A 27,803-nucleotide genomic window follows, 5' to 3' on the forward strand; every position below is an offset into this window, starting at 1 on the left:
TTTGAAGGGCGGGGCAAAAAAAAAAATGGCACAAACAGTGTTTTTTTTTTCCACCACAGAGGGCAGTTAATCATATTGTAGGGTGACCAAGCGTCCTCTTTTGCCCGGACATGTCCACTTTTTACGTCCTGTCCGGGGTGTCCGGGCGGGTTTAATAAATTCACGAAAATGTCCGGTGTTCACTGATTTTCATAGGACCATTACGCGCGTCCGTAAATTGACCGGCGCTCGCAAACAATACTATCATGCGCATCACTTACCGAGAGGCTGCCTTGTGGGCAGGTCTGCTCTGCGCGTGCACACACACGCATAGAGAGTGAGAAGATCAGAGAGAAGGCGAGAGAGAGAGACAGACGGAGAGCAGGAAGACGGGGCTGTTTAGACAGCGGAGCTGTATTGCACGGAAGATGCCTAAGTGTAAGTGCAGCTTCACAGATGAACTGCAAAAAAAAAATTTCCGACATACCGTCCCGATCGGGACAAGTGGGAGGCGGAGTGAACCGTGTGCAAAGCTGGCACATATGTCTCAGTGTCCAATAAAGGTGCTGGAGATCTCAAAGCTCACATGGACACTGAAAAACATGACATGACAATGGCATTTATACTGTAAAACAACAGCTACAGGTCCATGGATTGCACCAGTGCCTTGCTAAAAAGACATTTCCTGACTCTGACGTTGCTAAAAAGTTTAGTGGTGCTGGTACCAATGCCCGGTACCTGGCAATCGGTAACGGTACTCAACGGTACAAATTTTCGGTACTTTTTTGTAGTTATGTGGTAAAAAATTCAATTTCTTTAACAATATTATATATATATTTTTCAATTTAACATATATATCCTTCAGTATATACCCTTGCAATGCTGTGTTCATGTCCATCATGGAAAATCGACTATTCTTTCACTTCCTCACAGTCACAAGGATGTGTTCAGGTACCCAAACGTGGTACCTTTTGATTTTACATGAATCGGTACTTGGTACTTTTTTACAGAAATCGGTCGGTACCTTTTGAAGTACCTGATTCGGTACCCATCTCTAGGTGTAATAACCCCCCATTCTGTTGAAGTCACTCATGAAGCACTCAAAAAAATCCAGTACCGTGGTGTTTCCACAGACGGGAGTGACCACGGGGCAGTGAAAATATTAAGAATAGAAGAGGCATGTCTGAATTTGTGCCTCGAGGCCAGTGCCGTTGTCCTCTTTTTGGAAATCAAAATATGGTCACCCTATCATATTGTTGCATTTCAGCCTCTCATTTACACGGAAACGGTGTTTCAGTCGACCTAACACGCAAACTTGGATTTTTCTGACACGCTGCAGACACCGTTGCCGTGTAAACAGTAAGCCAGATTTTTCAGTGGAAACGCTGGTGATTCATGCATCCATCAGTCCATCAGTCCATCAGTCCCGTTGTTAGGATGGTGGTGATCTCCCGTGTTGAGCTTGTGCTGCTCAATCTGCTGAATCTGTGACTGTCTTTAACTAAATGAGCATCTGTTGCTCCACTTCTGCTCTGAGCATTCACCAACACACCAGATGATCAACTCTACTTCAGAGGAGATCTACCAAAAGCTGCTTCTGGACAAGACAAGGCAAGTTTATTTGTAGAGCACAATTCATACACAAGGCAATTCAAAGCAGTGGCGTTTTCTCCCGGAGGCCAAGGGAAGCCATGCTTCCTCTCTTTTTTTAGACTGTAGCTGTGATTTAATGAAAATACTCCTTTTTAACAGTTTCGATACTTCTTCTGTGTTTTGTCACCGTCATCTCTTCCTTATTCCTCTCCTCTAGTTATTGAGCATTTTACGATGTGTAAAACAGCGCCCTCCTAAATGTTATGCTTTGAATGAGTGGTGATAATATGATACTGCACGCTGTTGCCTGCAAGGAAGCCAAGCAGAGTTGGCGTCCCTTCGCGAAAAAAAAAAGAATGATTAACCAATCAGATGAGGCTGCGGTCATGACACTGCTCATCTGTGATTGGCCAAGACTGTGTCAAGGGAAGCCACCCCGTCTTTGGCCTCAAACCAATCAAATCACAGTATCGTCATCCTCGAGCCACTGAATGAAATCAGGGAGGTTAGCACGTTAGCAGTGAGCATGAAGCGGCCGGTTGTGTGTTTAAGTGGGCGGTTGAATTAATTAATACGATGTTTAAGCTAAATCAAGAGGACAATGTACGTGTGTGAATGAGTGAGTGAGGGTGGGAGAGCTAAAGGGCGTGTGTCGGTGTTCAAAGTAAGTAAAACGAGCGCTCTCTGGGCACTCTAACAGGTCCGTTACATGAAATAGCGATATACAAACTGCAACATAGCCTTTATGTACCCCACTCCCTAAAAAAAAATACAGATAACAGGCTTTGTCTCACTTGGCTTCCTCAAAAAAATCTCTACGCCACGCCACTGATTCAAAGTGCTTTACAGCTAACATTAAATAAATCACAAACGGCAAAATAAAATCATTGCATAAAATCACATCATAAAACATTAAAAATGATTAATTAAATTAAAAGAGGAGAGTGCAGGTAAAATACTTTCAGTTGTCGTATGCTAAGCTAACAGAACTGTTTTCAGCCGGGCTTTGATCATTGTCAGAGTTGAGGCCTGTCTCACATCTTCTGGAAGACTGATCCAGATTTAATGAGCGTAAAACTGGAAAGCAGCCTCACCGTGTTTAGTCCTGACTCTGGGGACCAGCAGGAGACCCTCCAGAGATGTACTTTGGTGCTAAACCATGAAGAGACTTGCAAACAAGCAGAGCAGCGTTCTGGATGTACTGACTCTGGTCTTACAGCTGGTTTTGAGAGTCCAGTGAGCAGGCCGTTACAGTAATCTAACCTGCTGGAGACAAACACGTGGATCAGTCTCTCTAAGTCAGATTTAGACACTGTTCCTTTAATCCTGGAGATGTTTTTGAGATGGTAAAAAGCAGCTGATGTTATTGATTTGATGTGGCTGTTAAAGTTCAGGTCTGAGTCCAATATCACCCCTAGATTTCTAACCTGGTTACTCACATTCAGAGAGAGAGTCTGAAGGTGACTGATAACCCTTTCTCTTTGTTTCTGTGGGCCACAGACGATGGTTTCTGTTTTGTCTGAGTTCAGCTGGAGGAAATTGTTCTGCATCCACACACTGATCTGTTCAACGCAGCGACTGAGTGAATCTACAGGCCCATGTTCGCCTGCCGTCATTGACACGTAGATCTGACAAGGCAGTTATAGCGCCACCTACAGGCCTGGCATGCTCACTACAGCGTTTTCAGTCCCTCAGCGTTTCTGTGTACATGTAGATTTTTTTTTTCTGCGTTTTAGCATTTTTGGATGATGATGGATGAAAGTCATGTTTGAGGAAGGCGAACCAGAGCCGATCACATGTGGGACAGTGTCTTGGTTTGTTGGACATAGGAACAAGGGATTATAATGTTGGACACAACATTATAACCTATGTTGGATCTTTTTTTTTTTTAACACTTTGGACGAACAGTTTTACCTACACTCTAAAAGTAGTTTTGATTTGTGGACGACCACGTGTTGGATGTTTCCATTCCTTCGTTCCTCCAGGTGCTTACCTGGTGGTTTTCCTGGATCCATGTGATCATGTTACAGTAATCAGATACTGTGTTTGTTCACAGCCGCTCCGTCCAATCAGGAAGTGATTCAGCAAACCCTCTTCTTCCCGTAAAGACGTTTTATCTGAGCTCAGATTTTCACCTTTGTACCACAGCAACAGGAGCGTCCACTTCAGGCTTTGACCGAGCTTTAATGGGCTCAGTTTGTCAGGTTTCAGCATCTCTCTTTAAACCATGAGTGGAAATAAAAAGACCAGAGAAGTTCCTGAAACACTCGTCATCACACCAAGAGTCTAATTCAGTTACTGAGTTTTTATTTGATCTGACTTTTACAGATTTGGCTTCGTCAGGTGCCAGGATTTCTCACCTGGCAGGACGACCAGGTATGAGATTAGTGGCAGGACTTCCTGGTTCACTGTGTCACCTGGGAAATATCTGTGTGTTAAATCCTTGGTACAGACTTTACGTTTCTTTTAAAGACCTGAAAGAGGTTCAGAGAGCTAAGGAGTCGTTTCTTCAAGATCTTTTTTTTTAATTGACTAAGAGCTGAGTCTGAGACCTCCTGCCTCCTCCTCCCCCTGAGGACAAAGAGGCTCAGATTAAGGTCTAAGTGTTCCCTGAACAGATGAGTCTTCAGACGTCTCTTAAAGTAGAAAGGGACTCTGTGGATCGTATAGAGTTAGGTAATTCATCATCATCTGGAAACAACAGAGGAGAAGAGTCTGGCTACAGATTTGGAGCCGTGCTGGGCTGGGAGCACCAGGGGTCTTTCACAAGCAGAGCGTAGAGGACCAGAAGGAGGGTAGACCTGGATCAGGGACCCCGGGTAGACAGGAGCTGTTCTTGGCAGTGTTTGTAAGCCAGAAGAAGAGTGTTTGCACTGAAATGCAGATTACTGTGAGTAACAAACCCTGTAAATGATGTCATGAAGCAGAGACACGTCTGAAAACCATAGGTAAAATACTTTATTCTTTGCAGGACTCGCTGCCACACGGCGCCGCCCAAAACATGAACCTCGAGCGTGAGTTGGTGATTATGGCTAAAACTTCCTGAACGTGGCTTCGCCTGGTGTGAACGTCATGCATCAAAGACAAAAGTTGCATTGTTCTCAAATTGCATTGCATTGTTGTACAATTTTGTGGTGCAGAAACCCCCCCGCCTCCTCGAAGCTTCCTGGTCATGGTGGACTCTCCGTGCAGGTCGTTTGGCGCCGTCGTCTCCTCGGTCTCTGCGGCTCTCTAGAGTTCATGTTCTGGAGAGTTCTGTGGTGTAAACATAGGCACTGAAGCTGTTACTGGCCCTAAACGCAGGCTCCTCCCTCTGGTTTGATAAGTTAAGGCCTGCACACGTGGCTCCATGGCCCCCCCCTCCAAACATACCACAGCTGATTCAAAGGAAGTCAAAGACTTTTCCAGAAAGACTTAAAATCCTGTAACAGAAAACACTTTCTCCTCTCAGGTTTCACCAGAAACCAGGAGAGTTCAGACCAAACGTGGAGCAGGTGGTTTTTTCAGGGAGCAGGTTTCAGTGTTTGGAGATTAACCCTCAGGACGGACGTGTTTACAGCTGAAGTCCAGAGAGACGCTGAAATTAGGTAAATCATTGCTAGTGTTTGGAGCTTATTGTAGTTTTATCTTCCTCTCTTTTCTTCTTTTCTGTCTGGAAATAGTGAAAAGTTAAAATGGTGAAACCTCAGGTGCCTCTAGGTGGCGACAGTTGCCTTTATTTTCTAAATCTGTGCTTTTTCAGGAGACTGACCCCTGCCGCACACTAGGTGGTGTTTAGAAACAACTCAGGTCAATTTCTGTGTTTCACACAACAAACACTGATATTTTTTACGTTTGAATTATTTTTGAAATATTTGCAACTTTTTGAAAGATCAAATTTGTTAAATATTTTGCCCTTTTTGTGTTCCAGTTTTTTTATTTTTTAATTTTTGTAAATTTTGTAAATTTTTTAAAATTTCAAAATTGTTCAATATTTTTGCATTTTTGTGTTTCATTTTTTTTAATTTTGTAAATTTTTGTAATACCTTGAAATTTCAAAATTGATCGATATATTTGCCTTTCTGTGTGTTTAATTTTTTTTTTCATTTTTGCAAATTCTGGAAATTTGAAAATGTTTGCAACTTTTTGAAATATTTACTTTTGAAATATTGAGAAGTTTTGAATTTTTTGCAAATTTAAAAAAAATGCAACTTTTGAACTTAAGTAAATCTTGTACATTTTTTTAAATTTCAGAATTGTTCATTATTTAATTTGATTGTGTTAGATTTTTTAATTTTTGGAAAACTTTGTAACTTTTGAAATTTCAAACTTTTTCAAATTTTTTTGACCCTTTCCTGTTTCATTGTTTTTTCATAATGTTTGCAAATTTGGAAATTTTTGCAACTTTTTGAAATATTATCTTTTGAAATTTTGCAAATTTAAGAAAATTGCAACTTTTTGAAGTTTCAAACATTTGTGCAAATTTATTAAATGTTTATATTTTGCAATTTTTTCTATTATGTTTTTAATATTTTTGCGAGTTTTTGAATGTCTGCGTGCCCTATGGCGAGCCACCAAGAGCTGCTGCGGCTGTTACGCTGCGAGGAGGACGCTGCAGAAACGTGCTAATCTCTGCAGACACAGGAAACAGACATCAAGGATCAGAGTTTTCAGTCATTTCAAAATAAAGCTCCTTGTTCAGGCTCCTTAACGAGAATCCTTTTATATGAAAAGGTCATCAGCAGGTCAGATCCAGAGGAATCTTAGAGGTGGTAAACGTAAACTTTCATACGACACAACACATCCTTTCTATAAGGACAGGAACAGAAAGGCTGAAGTCTTAAAAGCCCCGTTTGGTCTGAACGCTCCGTGTCAGTGTGTAGCCACGCTAGAGGCCCCGCGAGGCCTGGAAACAAACTTCCCTCAGGTTCCTCCGCCCAAACAATTCAGCTCTACATCAAGCTGGACCTTCTGCTTTAACCCCAACCCTGACATGCTTAATGTGCTAACATGCTAACGAACGTAGTTTTCTCCTGGTAATATACACGACATGCCGACGCTGTGACCCACAGAGCATGCAAACCTCAACCTTCAGCCGGACCGATCACGAAACCTGCAGCTCCCTGAAAACCCCGTCGTTATAAGATTTCCACCCATAGTGACGCTGAATCCTCAGTTTACCTCGCCGCTCTGAACGTTATGAGGCTTAAAGGATCACTTCCTGTCATGAGGCGAGTCAGACTGATGGTTTGTGAAGCTTCTCCTTGATTGGGTTGAGGGTGTGAGTGTATTTACACGGTGTACGAATGAGGAAATGTTGGAAGTGCAAGTGTTGTTTGGTGCTTTTTTAACTTTTGGCTGAGCTCTTTCCACCACAGACTGTAAATTTACCCTGTGAGGTCAAAACATCTAGGGCTCCCTCCAGTGGCTGCTTGTGGTATTGGTCTTAAAAATGAAATGATTTAACTAAGACGAGCTTTCTATCAGGATTTCTCGTGCACATTTATGTGCAAGAGTTCATTTTTCTGAGCAGCAAATTTGATGTTTAAGGATGTTTGATTGACAGCTGTGTCGACCAATGAGGATCCTGCAGCCTCCTTTGCAGGATTAATGACTTTTTTAGTCGCCTTAACCTTTTAAACTCTGCAAAGAGCGAAGAAATCCCATCATGTCTCACTCTTTCTTTAAAAACAGATTTGGATTTTTCAGGCTAATATGTTTTTCATGCGGTATGTAGCTGCTATGAATCAATAAATACTCTGAATTGGTCCTTTAATTTAGCTTAAAGTTTGATGAGGATTTGGTCAGAAGTTCATAACAAAACGAGCGCCTCAAAATACGACGTCCCGACTTTCTGCTGGTGCCGGATCAAACGTCACCAAACCCGGCCGCTAGCGTGGCTAAAAACCCAGCAAAGCTTATTGCACAAAACCTTCATTTCTTTTTTTTCTTTTAGCACTGGCTCTGTCGTCATCAGTCAGGTGATCGATCAAAGCCCCGCCTGTGACTTCATAAGGATTCAAAGTGTGCATTCACAGACATGGCACATACAGGAGTAATAAAATAGTATTTATAAAACACAAACGGGTATAAAATTAAAAAGACTTGGTTCTGTGAATGTGCCGAGCGTGAGTGTCTTCAGGTCGGAGTGTATTTCCACGCCGTTCACAGGCTGTTTGAAACCTCTCAGTCAGAGTCCACGTCTCTCTGAGCCTGAGAAATGACGCAGTCCTCGTTTCCCCTCTCCGTTTGGCGAGCATCCTCTCCTTTCCTGTGTCAGCGCGGCGTTAAAGTATAAATACCCTGTAGATGAAGAGGATTGAGTTTCTTTACGTCCTTCCTCAGGGACAGCTGCAGAGGACACGCCCTCCTCTTTCTATACCTCTATCGTCTTAAAGTAAATCCGAGCGTATATCGTGTCCAGCTGGCTGTGCAGGGCGTGGAAAGAGGGTCTTTTGGAGGGCTCGGCGGCCCAGCAGTCCATCATGATCCGGTAAATGTTCTGAGGGCAGCGTGTTGGACAGGGGAGCCGAAACCCGGATGAGAGGAGATCCAACACCTCCTTGTTGCTTTTTCCTAAAAAGGTGGAAAAAAAGTTAGAGATCTGAATAAAAAGTTGGAGGAGTTCCTGATTTGTTTGAACCTTTTCTTTAGCAGACTATTCAGCCTGAGCTCAGCTGGATTAAAGTCTTTCAGGAGCCACAAAATCTACTATATCTTCACAATAAGACAATAAAGTGTACAAAATTCTATCCAAAAGCCAAAATCGAGTAAATAATTATTGAAACAAAAAAGTGTTTTTTTTTATTTATGAAACTGCACGTGATGTCTTTTTTATTTTTTAAAAAATTTGCAGATTTTTTTTTTAATTAAAAACAATTATATTTTTTGACATTTTCAAAATTTGCAAAAATAAAAAAATTAAAAGTTTTGGGAAAAACTATGATTTTCAAAAATGTGCAAAAATCAAAAATTTCAGAATTTTCAAAAATGTTTTGAACCTTCACCTTAAAGACAATAAAGGGTCTAAAATTCTATGCATAGTCAAAATCTAGTAAATAATTATCACAACAAAAAGTTAAAAAAAAAATTATGAAATTGTACATGTGATGTCTTTTTTATTTATTTTTTTAAATGTGCAGAAAAAATCAATTTAAAAAAATGGATAACAATTTGAATTTTTTAACATTTTAAGAATTTGCCAAATTAAAATATAAAGATTAAGCAAACTTGTTAAATTTTAAAAAATATGCAAAAAAATCAAGAAATTGCACATATTTAAAAAATGTTTTGAACCTTCAAAATTTTTTAAAAAATTCAAGAACTTTTATAATTTTGAAAATTTGCCAAATTTTATTTTTTATTTTTTTTGTGAGTTCTAAAATGTTCTTACATTTAACAAAGAAGTTTAAGAAATCTACCAAAACATTTCACATTTTGAAATTCAGGAAATCTGACAAAAGTGTTGAAATTTATAGAATTTCAAAAATTTGCAATTTTTTTTTTACCATTTGAAAAATTTCCAAAAAAATGAAATGTGAAATTTTATTTTTTTTTCAGCTTTTTGGAATTTAAAATATTTGCAAAGATTTTTTAACAATTTTCAAATTTAATTAAAAAAATAAATACATTTTTATTCATTTGCAAACAAATTTATGACAGAAAACCTGAATATAATTATCTTTATTGATAATATCACTTAACTCAACATTTTTTGTTGTAGTGTCTCACCACATATCGAGCATGTATATTAAGCTGGCATGCTGTCAGTTCAATAAGAAAAGCTAGTAGGGAAAAAAACTTATGGTTACGAAACACGAGCAGAAGAAGATCAAATTTACCTTCATACGGCATCTTCCCCCGAGACATCATCTCATAGAGCAGGACTCCAAACGACCACACGTCTGATTTGACAGAGAAACGCTGATAGATGGCCGCTTCAGGAGCCGTCCACCTCACCGGGATCTTTGTGTTTCGACTGGCTGTGTACACACTGTCCTGAGGAGACGGAGACACAGAGAAAGAGAGACACAGAGTTTCAGGTCATATTTAACAGATAAACAACAATATGAAGGGAAAGGATGTGATGGTTACAGGAGGTCAAATCCAAACTTCAGACTGCTTTAAGACTCTTCACAGCGGATCACAGAGAGCAGCAGAGAGCAGATCACAGAGGGGGTCTGGTTTATTTACAGTAAAGTTATTGTCTCTGATTTGATTTCCATAATGAGATGATCTGCTCAGAAACTAACGGCTCGTAAGGTTCAGTCCGTGCTGGCTCTGAGGCTGTGGATGAATAAAATATGGAGTTTAGAGTGCTGCTGCTGCTGCTGCTGCTGCTGCTGCTGCTGCTGCTGCTGCTGCTGCTGCTGCTGCTGCTGCTGCTGCTGCGTTTGACTGCACAGACGGAGGAACAGATGGAGTTCATACATTTAGTAAACAGAGAGGAGCAAAAACAAACTGATACATATTTCAACACACACACAGAAAATGAGCAGAACTCAGGAAACAGGGGAAGGTTTTGTCAGATGAGGAAAAACACACTTTCTTTCTTTTCCACAGTCACACACACAGTCACACACACACACACACACTCCGGTCTTGCCTTGATGATCCGAGCCAGTCCGAAGTCGGCCACCTTGCAGACCAGATCCTCTCCCACCAGGATGTTCCTGGCAGCCAGGTCCCTGTGGACGATGTTTCTGTCCTCCAGGTACGCCATGCCCTCTGCGATCTGACTGCCCATGTAGATGAGATGAGCTGAGGTCAGCACCTGGCCCTCAGCAGCTACACACACAGGAACACACACAGGAACACACACAGGAACACACGCTGTAAGCTGTGAGCAGCACAGATTTGTCCTCCAAGCAGTTTTTGACTCAGAGCCAGAGGTCGAACGTGTGCTGATATTTTCAGTCTCCTCACATGTTTTTTTTTCCCTCTATGCCTTCAATATACAACACACACGTTGGGTAGATCTCTGCATTTTAGTTTATTTTGTTAATCATATCACAGCAGAATCATCATATTTGATTTTTACTGCTCCATATAATCCATGTATGGTTTGAAAAGGAAAAAGCAGAAAAAAAAGAAATAAGTGGTTTACAAGGGCTTTATTAAATTTATAGAAGTAATTGTCTCTTTTATAACTAGAAGTAAAAAAAATGTACTTGTGTTTCTTTCTCATCACTTCACTTATCTAACGTTAGTGTTGTTGTATTGTAGTTGTAATGAAGACTCATTCCAGTAGATGGTGGTAATTCACCAAGACTGAATTTCAGCCAGAATAGTAGGAACTGCTACTTTAGCAGGGGGTTTGGAAAACAGCCTCTGACAACGCCACGTGCCTGATTAAGTTTAGAGAGAAGAGAGATCAGTTTTTCTCTGCTGTGATTAATTTTGTAGCGATGGTGGACACTGGAGCCTAACTGTCAGACAGAAAAAGGACAGAAGAGCAGAAGAAAGAGAAACAGGAGAGAGATGGAGCACGAGCTGAAGGCTAATACATGAACTTAAGGCTAAAACACAAGCTAAAGGCTGTATCACTAGCTTAAGGTCAAAACATGGGCCTAAGGCTAAAACACAGGCTAAAGGCTAAAAAAGACCTTTATGCTCAACAAGAGCTGAAGGCTAAAACAGGAGCTAAACTTTTTTTTTAGCTATAGCTAAAGCACAGGTTAAAGGCTGTATCATGAGCTAAATGCTAAAAGATGAACTTAAGTCTAAGACACAAGCTAAAGGCTGTATCATGAGCTTAAGGTCAAAACATGGGCTAAAGGCTAAAACACTAGCTGAAAGCTTAAACAGGCACCAACAACTAAATCATAAGCATGGGCTAAAGGCTGAAGCTAAATGCTAACATATGAGCTTCAAAAATTTTGAGCTAAAAGCTTAAAAACAGGCTAAGGGCTAAAACACTAGCTTAAAGTCAAAACAAGGGTTAAAGGCTGAAAAAAGAGATTATGCTTAACAAGACCTGAAGGCTAAAACATGAGCTAATTATTTTTTAGCTACAGCTTAAACCCAGGCTAAAGGCTAATACATGAACTAAACCAAAAAGATGAACTTGAGGCTAAAACACAAGCTAAAGGCTGTATCACTAGCTTAAGGTCAAAACATGGGCTAAAGGCTAAAACATGAACTAAAGCCTATGAAACAAGCTGAAAAGCTAAAACAGGCACCAATGACTGATACATGGGCTAAAGGCTAAATCTAAAGGCTAACACATGAGCTTCAAAAATTTTGAGCTAAAAGCTTAAAAACAGGCTAAGGGCTAAAACACTAGCTTAAGGTCAAAACAAAAGCTAAAGGCTAAAACACAGGCTAAAGCCTAAAAAAGTTCAGAGCTAAAACATGAGCTAAAGGCTAAAACAAGAGCTAAAACATGGGCCCAAGGCCTAAACACAGGCTAACGGCTAAAGCAATTGCTAAATGCAAAAACACAGGCTAAAGGCTAAACCCAGGCTAATGTGTTTGTGCTAATGTAGCCTCCAACCCACAGTCAGCAGTTATTCTGCAGTGGTCTGTTCAAACTTGAGAGTCTATCAATAAAATGAAGAGCCAGGTTACGTTAGCTCTGCTTGGTGAGGTTGGAGTTGGTAGATGAGCTCTGGTAGGACAGAACCAGGATTCACTAACGTTACACGTTACTGACACGTCTCAGAGCACCGGGCTGTGAGGAGAGAGAAATATAGCAGCTGCTAAGCTACGCTACAAACTGACAAAGTTAGCTTGTTGTCACATCGGAGCACCGATCTGCCGATAGCGCAACATATAGTTGTCTATTACGACATTTGCTTGTTGACACATTTTAAACCATAGCTCTATGTAAGTGTACTGATGTGTGTGTGAGAGACTCCAGGCCAGAAGGTGGCGCTGCAGGCCAATTAAAACAGATCCTCCTCACAGCATCTTTAAGTGAGAAGCTTTACTGAAGCCATGCAGCTAATTCTACACAGAGGCAGAGAAGTACAGTCAACACACACACTCACACACACACACACTCAGACACTCACTGGAATGAGAAGTATCTGAGCCTCTCACACTCTGCTCGCTAAGACTCTGTGATTAAAGCCTTTTGTCGACCGTCAGAACAAAACTCCTGCCAGGACGCAGATTATAATTCCATTTGGAGAGATTTAACGTGGCTTGACCTAAATTCTGTTTCTCTCAGCTTTCCAAAAAGATCTGAGCTAGAGACTGAATTTCTGAACCCAGGAGCTAAATAAACTCCTGCTGTAAACCTCTTTACATCTTCAAACATGTGTGTGTGTACGTGTGTGTACGTGTGTGTGTGTGTGCGTGAGCTCACAGGCCAGGTAGGACTTCAGGCTCCCTTTGCTCATGAGCTCGGTGACGATGTAGACCGGCTCTCCTCTGGAGCACATGGCCAGCAGCTGGATCAGCTTGGGGTGATGGAGGCTCTTCAGGGCCTGCACCTCCTTCACGAACTCGTCCTGCTTCGTGTCCTCTGGAGGAGAAAGAGGAGGAGAGTGAGGGCGTGAAGTGGTCAGCGTCTCTCAGTCTGTTCATAAAAACTGAACCCAGCCTTAATCAGTCCGTTTAAAGAGTACTAAAAGTCACAGAGAGCAAAGCATCCTGGGAGAGACAGAGAAAAACATGGACCTTCATTATCATTTCATTTGGTGTATTCATGAGGAAACTACTCTGAATCTCTCTGCAATTCAAATCACCGTTTTATAAGAATTTATCTTGGAGATTTTTTATTTGCACGCTGATGGAGGCGTGAATATTTATTCTGCAAAGTGCAGGAAACAGTCCTCTCTGTCAGCAACAAGTCAGGAAGAGTTTAAGCAGAAATAATGCAGAAAAACTGGATCTACAGACGCACGGCGATGCAGGCGGTAGAGGTTGATTGTTTGATCAAACAGGAACTGCATTTCCCAGGATGCACACACTGTATTTAACATAGCACAGTGTCTATAAACAGATCACCTCTCTGCTGTACGTTTGGGTGTCTGTTCTTCACTGGGGTTAGTATTTTTACAAATCCTCAAATATTTAACATGCATAATTCAACAAATGAACATCAGTGTAGATTCTGGAAAAATCACAGGAGCCATTTCTCCTCAGCTCACACGGATTTAAGTCATTACCACGCAACTAAATGTACTCTAATTTCACAACAAAGACAATAAAGTGTATAAAATTCCATACAAAGTTAAAATCTAAAAACAGATCTAATAAAATTTTGCAAAATTTTCCAAACATTTCTTTTTTTTTTATTTTTAGAAATAAAAAAATTATATATTTTTTTTAATTTTTAGAATTTTTTAAAAAAATATATATTTTTTTGTTTAATTTTCAGAAACTTTAAAAAATTGTATATATTTTTTTTGAATTTCAAAAAATTTACTTTAATCCAGACCATTGTTGAAATCTAAAAAATTCAATAAAAACTAAAAATTTACGGAAAATTTTAAATATATATGCAAAAACAAATAAATAAATAAATAAAAATGTAAAAAGTATAAAGAGTTTAAAATTTCATTTTTTTTGCAAAATAGAATTAAAAAAATATATATTAAAAATATTTCAAAATGTCAAACAATTTTGTCATTTTAATATTTAAAAAAGAAGTGCGATAAATTTTCAACAATTTTAAAATTCTGGAAATAATGCTTGAATTTGATGATGTATTAATAATACTGCTTAATGGTTTTGCTTACTGTAAAGTCTGAGAGAATTATGGTAAAGTGTGGGATTCCACAAGGGTCCATTTAAGGACCACTTTTATTTGTCATACACATAAAGAATCTTGCAACAGTATCATACACAATATGCAGATGATTTTTTTGCAGATGATACCAATTTACTTGTTTCTTATAAAAATTTGTTAGAACTCATGAATGAAGCAAATAATGGCCTTCTAGCGTATTCAAAGTGGTTCAAACCAAATAAATGGGCATTAGATGTGAAAAAATATAACTTCATGTTTTTTTCTGGAAAATGATTTTGATTTTTTATCACCAGAAAAGTATCTTGTTGTTTGTAGGAAGCAAGCTTTCATTTATTTAACATAACAATAAAAATGTGTTTAATCATGACCTTTTAGGGCTTCTGTACACAATGTAGCATAACATTCATTCATTTGTTCTCGCTTGAGCTTGTGTTTTGTATTTTTTTTATATAAGTTTAAAACCAAACAGCAACGTCCAGTTTTATATTTAATGTACATATGAAGCAGATACAGAACTTTCTAAAGCTGCAGTTCCCTAAGCGCCCACACGAGGCTGCCTGCAAACACACTGGAAACCACATACACCCATTTAAAGCAGCAGAAAAAAACATGATCACAGCCTGGTTTAAAAGCAGTTCTGATTGGCTCCTGCGTCTATTTTTAATTCAGTTAATCTTTTTTTTTCTTTCACAGGTACCTTGTTTGAGCGTCTTTATGGCCACCTTCCTGTTCTCCGTGGACCACAGAGCCTCCCACACCTCTCCAAAGTGTCCCTCTCCCAGTTTCTTCAGCAGCCTGAACTCCTCCCTCGGTCTCTCCCACGGCTCCATGTCGAAGAGCTCCCGCTGCACAGAGAGACCAGCGTGAGTCCAGATAACTTCAGATTACATCATCAAAACCAGCGTGAGTCCAGATAACTTCAGATTACATCATCAAAACCAGCGTGCAGAGGCACAAAGACACAAACACAAACTGTTTGACAAACACCGTGTGGAGGGGGAGAAAGTTAAAACTGCAAGAAAACTTTCCAAGTGAGTCATTTTTTAAATTTCTTTAATAATATTAAAAATGTTTGAGTAAATATCACTTGTCTCCAATAGGTGGCACCATTCTTATCACCACATTGCATGAGTATATAAGCGCATGTTGTCACTATAACCAGGAGTGACATTTAGTGAAGATCAGAACAAGTCCTTCTAAGGAACTAGTATGTATTTCCACAGGGTGGCACTACCGTATTATACTGTGTGAACGAGCATCTAGATGTGTTAAAAGGTGATGGTGTGAGAACCTTGATGATGTGTGAAAAGCAGATTAGACATTATGAGGGAGCTCCTCGTTGAGGGGTCTGCAATCTTTACTTTGATAGGAGCCGTTTATTCTCAGCTCAGCTGGATTAAAGTCATTCAGGAGCCACAAAATCTACTTTATCTTCACAATTAAGGCAAAAAAATGTATAAACCTCCATACATATTTAAAAGCTATTGAACAATTATCCAAACCAGCAATTTTTGAATTTAAAAAAATGGACATGTGATGTATGAGTTCTTCTATTTGAAAAGAAAAATGGAAAAAGGTCAAAAATGTGGGAATGTAAAAAATTTGCAAAATTTCAGATATTTTTATAAAAACAAAAAATTGCATACATTTGCAAAAATTTTGTAAAATTTGCAAAATCTTAAAAAATTGAAATTTCAAAAATGTCTGAAATTTGAAAATGTTTTTAAAAAATTGAAACTTAAAAAACTGTACAATTTGCTGTTTTTTTTCAAATTTCTAAAATTTTCAAAAATATTAAAATTTAACAATTTTCAAAACTCTAACTTTTTGAAAAAAACTATAAAATTTTCTATTTTTAAAAAAAATTCTAAAATTTACAAAAATATCTAAATTCAATAATTTTCAAAATGTCTAAATTTTAGGAAAAAAAACTGTAAAATTTTCTATTTTAAAAAAAAAAAATCTAAAATTTACAAAAAATATTTAAATTCAACAATTTTCAAAATGTCTTAATTAAAAAAAAAAACTGTAAAATTTGCTGTTTTTATTTCTAAAATTTTCAAAAAATATTTAAATTTAATAATTTTCTAAATTTCTGGAAAAAACAAACAAAATTTGATTACATTTTTTATTATATTGCTTACATTATCACTTTTTGTTTGCTTGTCTTTTGCCATATATCAAGCCTGTATTTTAAGCCAGCACATTGTCGGAGAAAGAAATCTTTGCCCCAGAGACACAGGAGGGTGACAGAACAGCAGTGATGGGTAAAGTAGGTGAAAGACAAAAAAATGGATGAAAACAACAAAAATTGGACATGAATCCAAAACTTTTGGGAAACTTTATTTTCAGAACAATCAGACGCTACAAACATTTTTTTCTAATGATCCAGTGCTTTTAAGAAAAGAAATGAAACAATTGAAATGATAAAAAAAACATGATGCTCCATGAGAAAACTTAGAGACAAGACTTCAACCAAATTTATGTTTACAATGAGTTTAAATGTGAACAAAACAAGGCAAGCTCCAAAATCTTTCCTCTTTGGCACAAATTAAGTTATAAATAATTGAATTTTCTTCCCATTGCTGAGCTTTAACAGAACATTAAAACAGTTTTCTTCTGTATAAAAACCAAAACACTTTGTCTGAAGTGAAATGAAAATGACTTTTTAAGAGGGAAACAGTCAGAGTCTAAATCTCCAGCATCAACACTCCTCAGTCATTAGTTTTTGGCTCCTTCTGCATTTTTAATCATCTTAATAAGACTTTTGTTCTCCCCCATTAACAATAACACGATGTAATCTCACTAATGGCTTTAACTTTGACAGATCTGAGCGCTCAGACTCGTCTCAGTCTGTCGGACTCTTTATGAGGATGAATCTGTGTTCAGACTCTCAAAGCCGACAGAAACATCAGGGCGTCTTTGTGACACAGACCTCTGCTCCGTCACTTTTTATTGATGAGCTATAATCACCAGGGACAGCACCGCACGCCCAGTCAATAAAAGTGACTGAAAGCATCGTTAGCGTCGTTTTACTGATGCAAATGTTTCTCTGATCAGGCTGTGAGAGCTGAACGTCAGAGTTATTAACTGAAACTGATTTATTTTAATGATTGAAGGTCAAAGTGAAGAAATATGAGACTGTGGAGCTTAGGAGGAGAGGGAAATGTTTTTTTTCAGGATCATTTCAACACAAAAAAAGGAAGGCACTGATGCATCTTGACCGTTGTTCAAATTAAGACTCTGGTGTGTGAGACCCTGGCGTATGACACTACTAACATATGAGACTACTGGCTCATTAGACTTTGGCGTAACACACTCTGACTAATAAGCGTATGAGACTACTGGTGTATTGAACTCTAGTGTGTAAGACTACTAAGGTATGAGACTGGAGCATATGAGGCTTCTGGTAAATTTGACTCTAGCCTGTAGGGCACTTGTGTATTAGACTATAGGGGTAGGAGGCTCTGACCTATTAGACATTGGTGTATGAGACTGGCACATTAGACACTCACCTATTAGACTACTGGCATGTTAGACTGTAGGGTACGAGACTACTGGTGTATTTGGTGTACGATACTCTGACATATGTCATGGTTGACTCTCCCGTAGGAGACTCCAGCGTGTAAGACACTTTGGTTTTAGATTATGAGCATAGGAGACTCTGATTTGAGAGACACTTGGTTATGAAACTCTGGCATATTAGACTCTGGCATATAAGATACTGGTATATGAGACTACTGGCATGTTGTACTACAGTGTCTGAGACTCTGGCATGTGTAGGAATTGGTTCCCTTTACATTTGAAATGATACAGTACCGATTCCTGGTATCTGGCAATCGGTACAGGTACTCAATGGTACCAATTTTCGGTACTTTTGTGTGTGTTTATGTGTCAAAAAATATCAATTTGTTAAATGATAAAATGTAAACTCTTTTTAATTTAACATATTTATTCTTCAATATATAACCTTGTAATGCTGTGTTCATGTCCAGCATGGAAAGTCACTCTTTCTTCCACTCCCTCACAGTCACAAGGATGCGTTTAGGTACCTAAATATGGTACCTTATGATTTTACGTGAATCGGTACCCTGAACTTATGAAAGAATTCGGTCGGTACCTATAAAAGTACCTAATTTGGTACCCATCCTTAGGCATGTGAGACTACTGGTATATGAGACTACTGGCATGTTAAACTACTGGCATGTTGGACTACGTTTTCTGAGACTCTGGCATATGAGACTACTGGGGTACAAGACTACTGATGTTTGAGGTTACTGGTGTATTTAACTTCAGTGTGTATGAAACTTGTGTATTAGACTATAGGCGTAGGAGTATCTGACCTTTATAACACTGGTTTATGAGACTACTGGGATATTTGTCTCTGGCGATTAAGACACCTGCATATAAGAATAAGGGTGTAGGAGACTCTGACCTATTAGACACTGGCATATTAGACTACTGTCATGTTGGACTCTGGGGTATGAAACTACTGATGTATTAGACTTTGGCCAATTAGACTCTGACATATGTCACTGCTGGTACATGAGAATCAGGCGTTTGAGACACGGGCATAAAAGACTCTGGTGTGTAAGACACTTTTGTATGAGACTATGAGTGTAGGAGGCTCTGGTGTATGAGACATTTGCATATAAGACACTGGTGTATGAGATTCTGACGTATGAGATTCTGGTGTATGAGATTCTGACGTATGAGATTTTAGTGTATAAGATTCTGGGGAATGAGATTCTGACGTATGAGATTTTAGTGTATGAGATTCTGGTGTATGAGATTCTGACTATGAGATTTTAGTGTATGAGATTCTGGGGAATGAGATTCTGGTGTATGAGATTCTGACAATTCTGGCGTATGAGAATCTGGCATATGAGATTCCGGGGTATGAGATTCTGACGTATGAGATTTTAGTGTATGAGATTCTGGTGTATGAGATTCTGACTATGAGATTTTAGTGTATGAGATTCTGGGGAATGAGATTCTGGTGTATGAGATTCTGGCAATTCTGGCGTATGAGAATCTGGCATATGAGATTCCGGGGTATGAGATTCTGGCGTATGAGATTCTGGTGTATGAGGGTCTGGCGTTTGAGATTTTAGTGTATGAGTTTTGGGGTATGAGATTCTGGCGTATGAGATTCTGGCGTATGAGATTCTGGTGTATGAGGATCTGGCGTTTGAGATTTTAGTGTATGAGTTTTGGGGTATGAGATTCTGACGTATGAGATTCTGATGTATGAGATTCTGATGTATGAGATTTTAGTGTATGTGATTCTGGGGAATGAGATTCTGGCGTATGAGAATCTGGCGTATGAGTTCCTGGGGTATGAGACCCCTCACCACAGTTACCACATTTGCTTTCAGCCCCATTTCTAAAATAATTACAGCTAACCACTGAGCTGTTAGTGCTCAAACTTAAATGTTATGTCGTACATTTATGATCTTCAATAAGATTAATTAGCCAAACATTTGTTCTCTTTGCTCAAGAGCTGATTAAAATCTTAAAAATCAGGGGTTTGATGTTGGAAATAATGAATCTTTTTGACTTTGAAAACTCATGATTTCTTAGTTACAGCGATGACACAGCTCGTCTGGTAAAGCTAGCGAGCTTCAAGCTTAGCTATTTTTGTTAGCCTGCAGTGAGTCTGCATCAACCAGCAGGCTAACAGCAGCTATCCAAAGCAGAGAAAGGTTTTTACGTGGTTTGAATAACTGCAGATTTGGACGGTGCAGAGTTTGTTTTATCAGACAGGCTCCTGTGGAGCAGCGCTCAGTGAAATGTGTTGGACTCGGTCTCTGTCGTATGTTTACTCTCTGACAGTATCTGACTCTCTCTGAGTTTTGGGGGAGGTAATGTCGATCCCGTGTCAGCCGCACAAAACACAGAAAGCCTTTTTCTTTTTAGGTCAAACAACAGTTTGTCTTTCTGAAACATTAAACTCAAAGTATCTGAGAAATGTTCAAGTGATTGTAGCTTCAAAAACAGGAAGTGTTTCATTTTTAAACATCAGTGGGAAGTGAAATGCCAAAGACACAAAAACAAATCAACAGATTAACTTACAGATTGAGATGCTGAAATGTCTGGACATAAAAAAGGAACAATAAAAAAAGTGAAATGATAAAGGACAGAGGATTACATAATGAAACAATAAAGAAATGTAAAAAGTTTGTATTTGATGCGTCTGTGAGCAAACACTCCAGGAAGTGATGTGTGGTGTTGTTTTCTGTGCGTGTGTTTGCATGTCGAGCAGAAACCTCCGCCTCAGCCTCACGGCCTCCTCTGGAAGGAGAGAAGAGAGGAGAGGAGAGGAGGAGTCACTGAGTGTCCTCAGATTCTTCTTCTTCACTTTAATCCTCGTCTGAGAGGAAACTCTGACTGTTCTTAGTCTGAAACATCGCTCAGCGTTTGTAACGTGGCTCTCAGGAGTGTGTGTGTGTGTGTGTGTGTGTGTGTGTGATGTTTTAAACAGCCATCCCCGTACTTTGCTCAGACAGTGAGAAACCGCTGGTCTCCCGCCGCGCTCGGCCTGATGAGCCGTGAATAAAGATGGCTGAGGGTTTAATCTGCGCCGCGCTGCAGAGATTCAGACGCTGCGTGTAATTACGGCGCTGACACGTGATTTTTTTTTTCTACAACTGTTCCAAATATTATATTCTGTGGTTAATTACGCTCCAGATATGTTTGCCTCTCGGTGTTAATTATGCATATAAGACAGCGCTCATTAAGTTCCTGCTGCAGAGAAATAAAAGCAGAAACACCAGGATCTTTGTAGCTCAGAAACACCTTCAAACACAAAACGTCAAATTCACTGAGCGGTGGTTTGAACAGAAACATAAAGTCTGAGGATAGTTTCTACACAGCGTTATTATAGAAACACACACATGTAATAAAGATGAGGATTAAACACAGACTAACATGATGTTAGCATGAGGATAAGGAACGTTACTGTTGTGTGTACCTCTATCTCTGTGAGGACCAGCGCTGACTGAAGATGAAAGAAGAAGAAAAAGTTTCCTGAGTTTTTTATTTGTTTGCAGATTAGTCATTAACTATTTTAAACTAACGTCACTTTGTTTGACTGTTTGTTTCCACTGAGAGTCAGAGTGGAAGTGTTCAGGTACTAATTTCAACCTGTAACTCTGAATGTTTACATACTCTGTTTGATAAAACAAAAAGTTGTGTGGTTTTAAAAAAAAACATGATAAAATGTCTTCTTTTTGAAAAACTAACAAGCAAGACTGTGAATCAAATTGAAAAAAAAAAAAAAAAAAGATAAATAAAAATGACAGGCTTTTGTGTCCCTTTTTAACAACATGTTAGTTTGACATTTTTTGAATGATTTTTTTTTTTTTTTTTTTTACAAAAAAAAAAGACTTTCTATTGTGTGTTTAACATACTTTAACATAAAATAATTAAGTTAATATTTCCTTTTCTAACCATAAAATACTGTGGTTTAGTATGACTTACTTTTAAAAATAAATAAATAAATAAAAATAAAAACCCAACGCTTTTTAGTATGACTATTACAAAAAATGACATGCCATAGAATGACTGATTTTTTAAAAAGACATGCTTTATTAGTTCGATTATACATTTGACTTATAATAATACAAAAAACATGCGACAAAAAATGTGTTTTTTTTTAATGTGTTCATAAACCTTTGCATGACATGCTTAAGTTCATATTTTCCATTTCTTACCAAAAAACGCCATGCTATAGTATGACTAAGTTTTTCAAAAAAAAAAAACACTTTTAAGTATGATTTAAAAAAAAAAAAATTAACACGCCATAGTATGACTCTTTTTCTTTTTTAAAGTCATGCTTTAGTATGACTTCAATCATACATTTAACTTAAAATAATAATGATTATAATTTAAAAAATACATGCTATAGTTTGGCTTTAACCTAAAAAAAAAGCATGCTTTAGTTATACTTACATCTTTAGTTCAGTTTAGTTAATTAAAAGAAAAATAACATGCTACAGCATCCGTTTTTTAAAAAATTACATGTTATATTATGACTTTATTACACAAAGAACTGAAATATTATAGTATGACTTAATTTTAATTTTAATTTATTTTATTAAAAAAAAAAAAAGTTTTGGACAGGGGTGGCCAACCTGGAGCTCACAAGCTCTTTGCCTTTCGGTGTGCGGCTCTTCAATCCATTCATAAAAGATAAAAAGAAAAAAAAAACTATTGCATTGTAATGAGTAGTGATGTGCTGATCAATCTAAAATATTGATCTATTGATGCCAACATTGGGATCAGTATTTATCAATACTTAGGTATGAGATTGGTACTTAAGTTTCAGTTTCTTTTCTCTACATGTGTACCTCTCAATCGCTCATGTGCTGATAGATAGATAGATAGATAGATAGATAGATAGATAGATAGATAGATAGATAGATAGATAGATAGATAGATAGATAGATAGATGGATAGATGGAACTTTGTCTTTTCTTCAGTAAAAATAGAAATTTGTCTTTAACGCGGCTTCAAGTACAAATTTAAACTCACCAACACAATAAATCTGGCTTTGAAAATTGAAAATGTTTAGATTTTTAATTCTACATTATTTGGTTTATGTGTGAGAGGAAGTGTGTTTGTTAGACCACATGTGTGATGTGTCTCTCTGTATTTCCACGGTAATTTTTGTGGCTCTTGGTCTCTGATTGGTCGGCCAGCCCTGCTTTAGGATGACTGACATTTTTTAAAATGATGTGGTAAAGGATGACTTCAATTTTTAGTGTAGTTTAGTTTATTTAAAACCTGAAAACCTGACCTGCTGTGGTAAAGTTTTAAGGATAGTTTGGTATTTATCACACTCAGACGGTGGTGGAGACCAAACCTTCAGTTTTCAGACCAACAGATGTTTAAACTGTGTCTAACTTTTTAACTTTGTCTTTACTGTTTGGATGCTAAAGGTTTATATGAGTGTGTGGTTTAATCAGAGGTCCTCACAGGGATAGAGGTAAAAACCTGATGTTTTGTCTCCTACCTGCTGAGCACAGGGCTCCTCCAGCAGCACGCCCAGGCTGCGCGGGTTCTTCTGGTAGTACGAGATCAGCTCCCCCAGCGTGCCGAAGGAGACCTTATCGGACACAAAGTAGGCCCCGATGGAGGAGCGCTGGATCCTGAAGTGGTAGACCTTCCCCTCACTGCGGGCTGCAAGAGGAAGAGGAAGAGGAAGAAGAGGAAGGTCATCGTATGTTAATGACTGATTAAATCCAGATCCTGACTGAACTCCATGATTAAACCTGAGTATTTCACCGTTAAACTCTTCCTCTGGTCCAGTTTCTGACTCTGATCCTGAGCAGTTAGAGACTCGTGTTGATGCTTTGTGCAGCGAGAAAAGATCAGATGGAGGAAAGATAACAGGAGAGCTTTACGTCCACAGAGAGCGTCTGACAGGCAGTGACTCAGCCCTCATTGTTACCCACTCAGCTCTGACAGAGTGATTTACACATCAAAGTTTGAACCAGGCTGAAGACTCAGAGAGGAGACACTCTCAGGCTTCTTGGTAACAACAGAAAGTAGCAGCTCCTCTGACGCCTGTCAGACATTTCTGCAAACCACCATCACAGACTCTCCAACCATCATCTGTCAGTCAGTTTCAAGGATTAAATCAGCTGCTTTAAGAGAAAGTTGTTGTTATTTTTCTCTGTTTCATGCATGCAAAAACTTCATTTTGCAGATCTTTATCATCATCAAAGTCTTTTATATGACTTTTTCTGTAAATTAAATATAAACTACATGCGGCTAAAATCAGTTTTACGATTCAACGTGCTCTTTAATCATCTCTAATATTTACTCTCTCCATGCTGCTGTCTTGATTTGCATCATCCTCCGAGTATGTATGAAACTAACGAACATTGTTAATGACAATAAAAATCTATCTGCACAATTTTGTTTGTGCATTTTTAAAAACACAGATTGTGATGCACTTTGCAAGTGTTTGAATAAGATATTTGTCTGGTGATGTGCATTTTTGATGCGAAATTAGCTTTTTTTTTAATATTAATTGTTATTTTTAGTCATATTATCTTTTCCTCAGTGGCACTTTGAGATAGTTGAAATGTAAAGTAGCAGGTTTTACACACGTTTCATTCAGGCTATCAATATTCTTCAATCAATCAATCAATCAATCTTTATTTGTATAGCGTCAAATCATAACAAAGGTTATTTCAAGACACTTTACAAAAACATTTACAGGTCTAGATCCGTAAATGTTAAATTTATTAGCAGAAACCAAACATCAAGACAAGATAAGGAGTCTTATCTTATCTTAATCCACCATGAGTACAGGACTTTGCAGCATTTAGACAGTTACAATGGAGAGGAACAACTTCCCTTTAACGGGCAGAAACCTCGGACAGAACCAGACTCATGTTCATATCGTCATCTTGAGCGAACAGGAGTGTTATAATGGCAAAGATTAAATAAATATGATGTTTGATGGAGTTTCCTAAAGTTTCTGTTAATGATACACAGAGAATCGTCGAGGTATCTTAAACAGGGTTCCCGCGGATCCTTGAAAAGTCTTAAAAGGCATTGAATTCATAATTCTAAAAATAAGGCCTTAATTGGCATTAAAATGTCTTAAATCCAATTTTCAAAAGTCTTAAAAATTTAACCACATCAATAAGATTTATGTAAGATTGAACTAAAAACATATTTAGCAAAATGTATATATTTTTAAAAAATAATTCACTGATTCACTGTCATGGCAACATCGTGTAATCACAAAAGCAGAAAAAACAAATCAGTGATGTGGCTGCACCAGGATCTTTCAGAGCAGATGCATGTCTTGGTTTTTAACTACAGTGCCTGGAAAAAAAAGGTGAAAAATTGGCAATATATATATATATCCAAAAGTGGCTTAGGAAAATTGATTATGGCAGCAAAATTGGAAATTAAATTTGAAATTAAATGTCAAAAAACATATAAAAATTCCAAAAATGTTTTTGACAGTGGTCATAAAAAAAGAAATGGGGCAAAATAGAAATAAAGGTATAAAAACGGGCTTAAATATATAAAAATGGTCCAGAAGTAGGACAAAGTGTATGAATAAAGGTAAAAAAAAAAGAGATGAAATTGCAAAAACTGGGCAAAAATGGTACAAAAGTGGAAAAAGGATAATAAATAGGTGCATAATAGATATGAAATTGCAAAAAAAAAAAAAAAAAAGGGGAAAAATGTGCAGCAGCTTAGGAAAATAGTATTTGGCAGCAAAATTGGGAATTAAATTTGATATTAAATTTCAAAAAACGTAAAAATTACAAAAATGTTTCAGACAGTGGCCAAAAAACGATGAATTGGGGACGAAATAGGCATAAAGCTGTAAAAATGGGGTTAAAAAGAAGACAAAAAGTGATGTTTTATTTGAAATAAACATTGGGTTAAAATGGCTTCTCACCCAGGTGGTGTTTTTATTTTGTTGTTTTGTTTGTTTCAGTTGTGGTTCGTTGTCGACTTGGTCCTAAATTTGATTTCAAACGGCCTCAGAAAAGTCTTAAATAGTCTTAAATTTAACTTGGCTTGAGCTGTAGGAACCCTGTTAAACAACACCATGTAGCAAGTCGTATAAAGGCTTTAAAATGTTTTTATTTGTTTGGAGCTTTGATGGTAATTTGCTAACAGTAGCTAGCCTGAGCTAGAAGACTTGATTTTGTGTTTAAAGTTGAGAGCTTCAGGTCAGTCATACTTAAAAAAAAAAGTTTAATCATGTGTATAAATCTCTGACTTTTATTAAAGCAGAAGGTAAAAGTGGAGCTAAGAGATCTCCCTGAGAGCCACTGATACACAACTCTCTGTCAAGATATATGCTAGCAGGTAGCATACATCGCTTAAACTTTCATCAATAAACACACAAACAAGTGTAACAGTCACACACAAGAGAGTCATTTTTAATCCATTCAACATGTTATATTGCTCTTAATCTAACAAAAACGATATAGAGCACTTGGTGCTAGCTTGATGCTATCATACATTGGGAATTCCATTAGTGTGCTAGCAGGCAGCATAAATCGATGAAACTTTTTTCAGCAGAATATCAACTTTCATCATTGAACACACAAACAGATGTTTATAACTTCCTTATTAGAGATTCATTTTCAGTCAGTACAGTGTGTTTTATCTCTGCTACAGCTCACAGCAGGGGGTTGGAGACGGCTGATAGAGCCATCATCACGTCTTGAAAAGGACGCCTATTTACGATCACACGTACTGTCCTTTAGTGGCCACGCTTAAAAAGGTGAGCTTAACTTTTAAAATTAACCACATAGCAGCAAAGATACTGCAGCGTTTTGGACAATTCAACGACAAACATGTAATATTATCAGTCAGTAGCACAGCGCTCTATGGTAACCGTAAGTTTAGGCTACATGCCATGGGATTTTTAATCAGATATATGTCATGCTCGCTTGTTCATAACGCCTATTACAATTTTCGGGGTGCTGGTTCGATATTTCTGATTTTTGTGAGTTTGCTTTTTGAACACCGGACCATGTGAAAAAAGTTATTTTCTCATAAAATGCTCATCACGTGAGTCAGAGAGAAACATGTCGCCCTCTGCTGGAGAAAAGTGGGAACTTCTTTTGAATCTGGTTTATAAACAAAGACTGAAATGAAGAATTTGTATTTAAAAAAAGTTTTTGAGAAAGACTCCTAATTTTGATATTGTCAAACAAAAAACCCAAACAATATACAAACAATAAATCTTTTTACAGAGGAAAATAACAACAATAGTAACGCACAGTGACCAGGACAAGGACCTTTAATCTGATCACTGACTTGGAATAGTGACACGTTACTGAACAAAGGCTCATATTAGTGCACACCCTTTTTAAGTAGCACTCTAAGGACATCAGAAAAAAGCAGTTTGTTACAAAAAAGGAATAAAAACACTGAGACCTTCCTCTCATATCAGCCTGACTTTAATCCATCACGTCTCTCTGATTTAACTGGAGAAATGTTTTAAATCTGGAGCTTTCAGAGGTTTTTAGAGGGACAGGACGGGATGTTGACACTTTGACAGAGATTTGCTGACTTCACTCCTCACAGAAACCCAGGATCATGTTTCAGAGCGGGAACACGGAGTCAGAGATGTTTTCACGGCGTGGACGCAGACGGTAAATCAGACACAGGAGTGTGTGTAACACAGCTTTAAAGAGGAAGGTGTGATCAGCTGCTGTGCACAGAGTCCTGATCAGGCAGATTTCAGCTCCAGCTCAGCGAGGACCGAGCGTCTAACTGCAGCACCTCCCCCCCCCGAGACCTCAGGGACCTTCAGGAGGAGGAGGAGGAGGAGGAGGAGAAAAGATGCAGACGCAGAAGATGTGTGAAGCCAGAGGACGGAAAGGGAACGAGAGGACGAGATGTGGATCAGAGGGAACACAAAAGGGGGGCTGTAAAAGTCCAGGATCACACAGATCTCAGGGGGTCCATTAGAGGATTGGCTGTGAGCTCGTCGAGCGTAAACGTCCCGTCAGCTGCCAGCGACGAGCAGAAAATATGGGTTATACATCCAGGACAG

At 38.2% G+C, this 27,803-nt stretch overlaps 1 protein-coding gene across 1 annotated transcript in view; it reads right to left on the reverse strand.

Annotated features, from left to right (window-relative positions):
• Positions 1 to 5,996: 5,996 nt before the first annotated feature.
• srms (src-related kinase lacking C-terminal regulatory tyrosine and N-terminal myristylation sites) overlaps positions 5,997 to 27,803 on the reverse strand; it is a 39,869-nt gene continuing 18,062 nt past the window's right edge. The window contains exons 3-8 of the mRNA XM_074680876.1: positions 23,268 to 23,434; positions 14,949 to 15,096; positions 12,863 to 13,021; positions 10,157 to 10,338; positions 9,393 to 9,549; positions 5,997 to 8,127 (exon numbers count right to left, since the gene is read on the reverse strand). Of these exons, the coding sequence (XP_074536977.1) occupies positions 7,928 to 8,127; positions 9,393 to 9,549; positions 10,157 to 10,338; positions 12,863 to 13,021; positions 14,949 to 15,096; positions 23,268 to 23,434 (1,013 nt within the window). The 3' untranslated portion in view covers positions 5,997 to 7,927. The remainder of the gene's footprint in view (positions 8,128 to 9,392; positions 9,550 to 10,156; positions 10,339 to 12,862; positions 13,022 to 14,948; positions 15,097 to 23,267; positions 23,435 to 27,803) is intronic.

Source organism: Halichoeres trimaculatus, unplaced genomic scaffold (genome assembly GCF_033239565.1).
Source record: "Halichoeres trimaculatus isolate MK-OKI-2021-1 unplaced genomic scaffold, fHalTri1.1 fHalTri1_scaffold_11, whole genome shotgun sequence".
Lineage (NCBI taxonomy): Eukaryota > Metazoa > Chordata > Actinopteri > Labriformes > Labridae > Halichoeres > Halichoeres trimaculatus.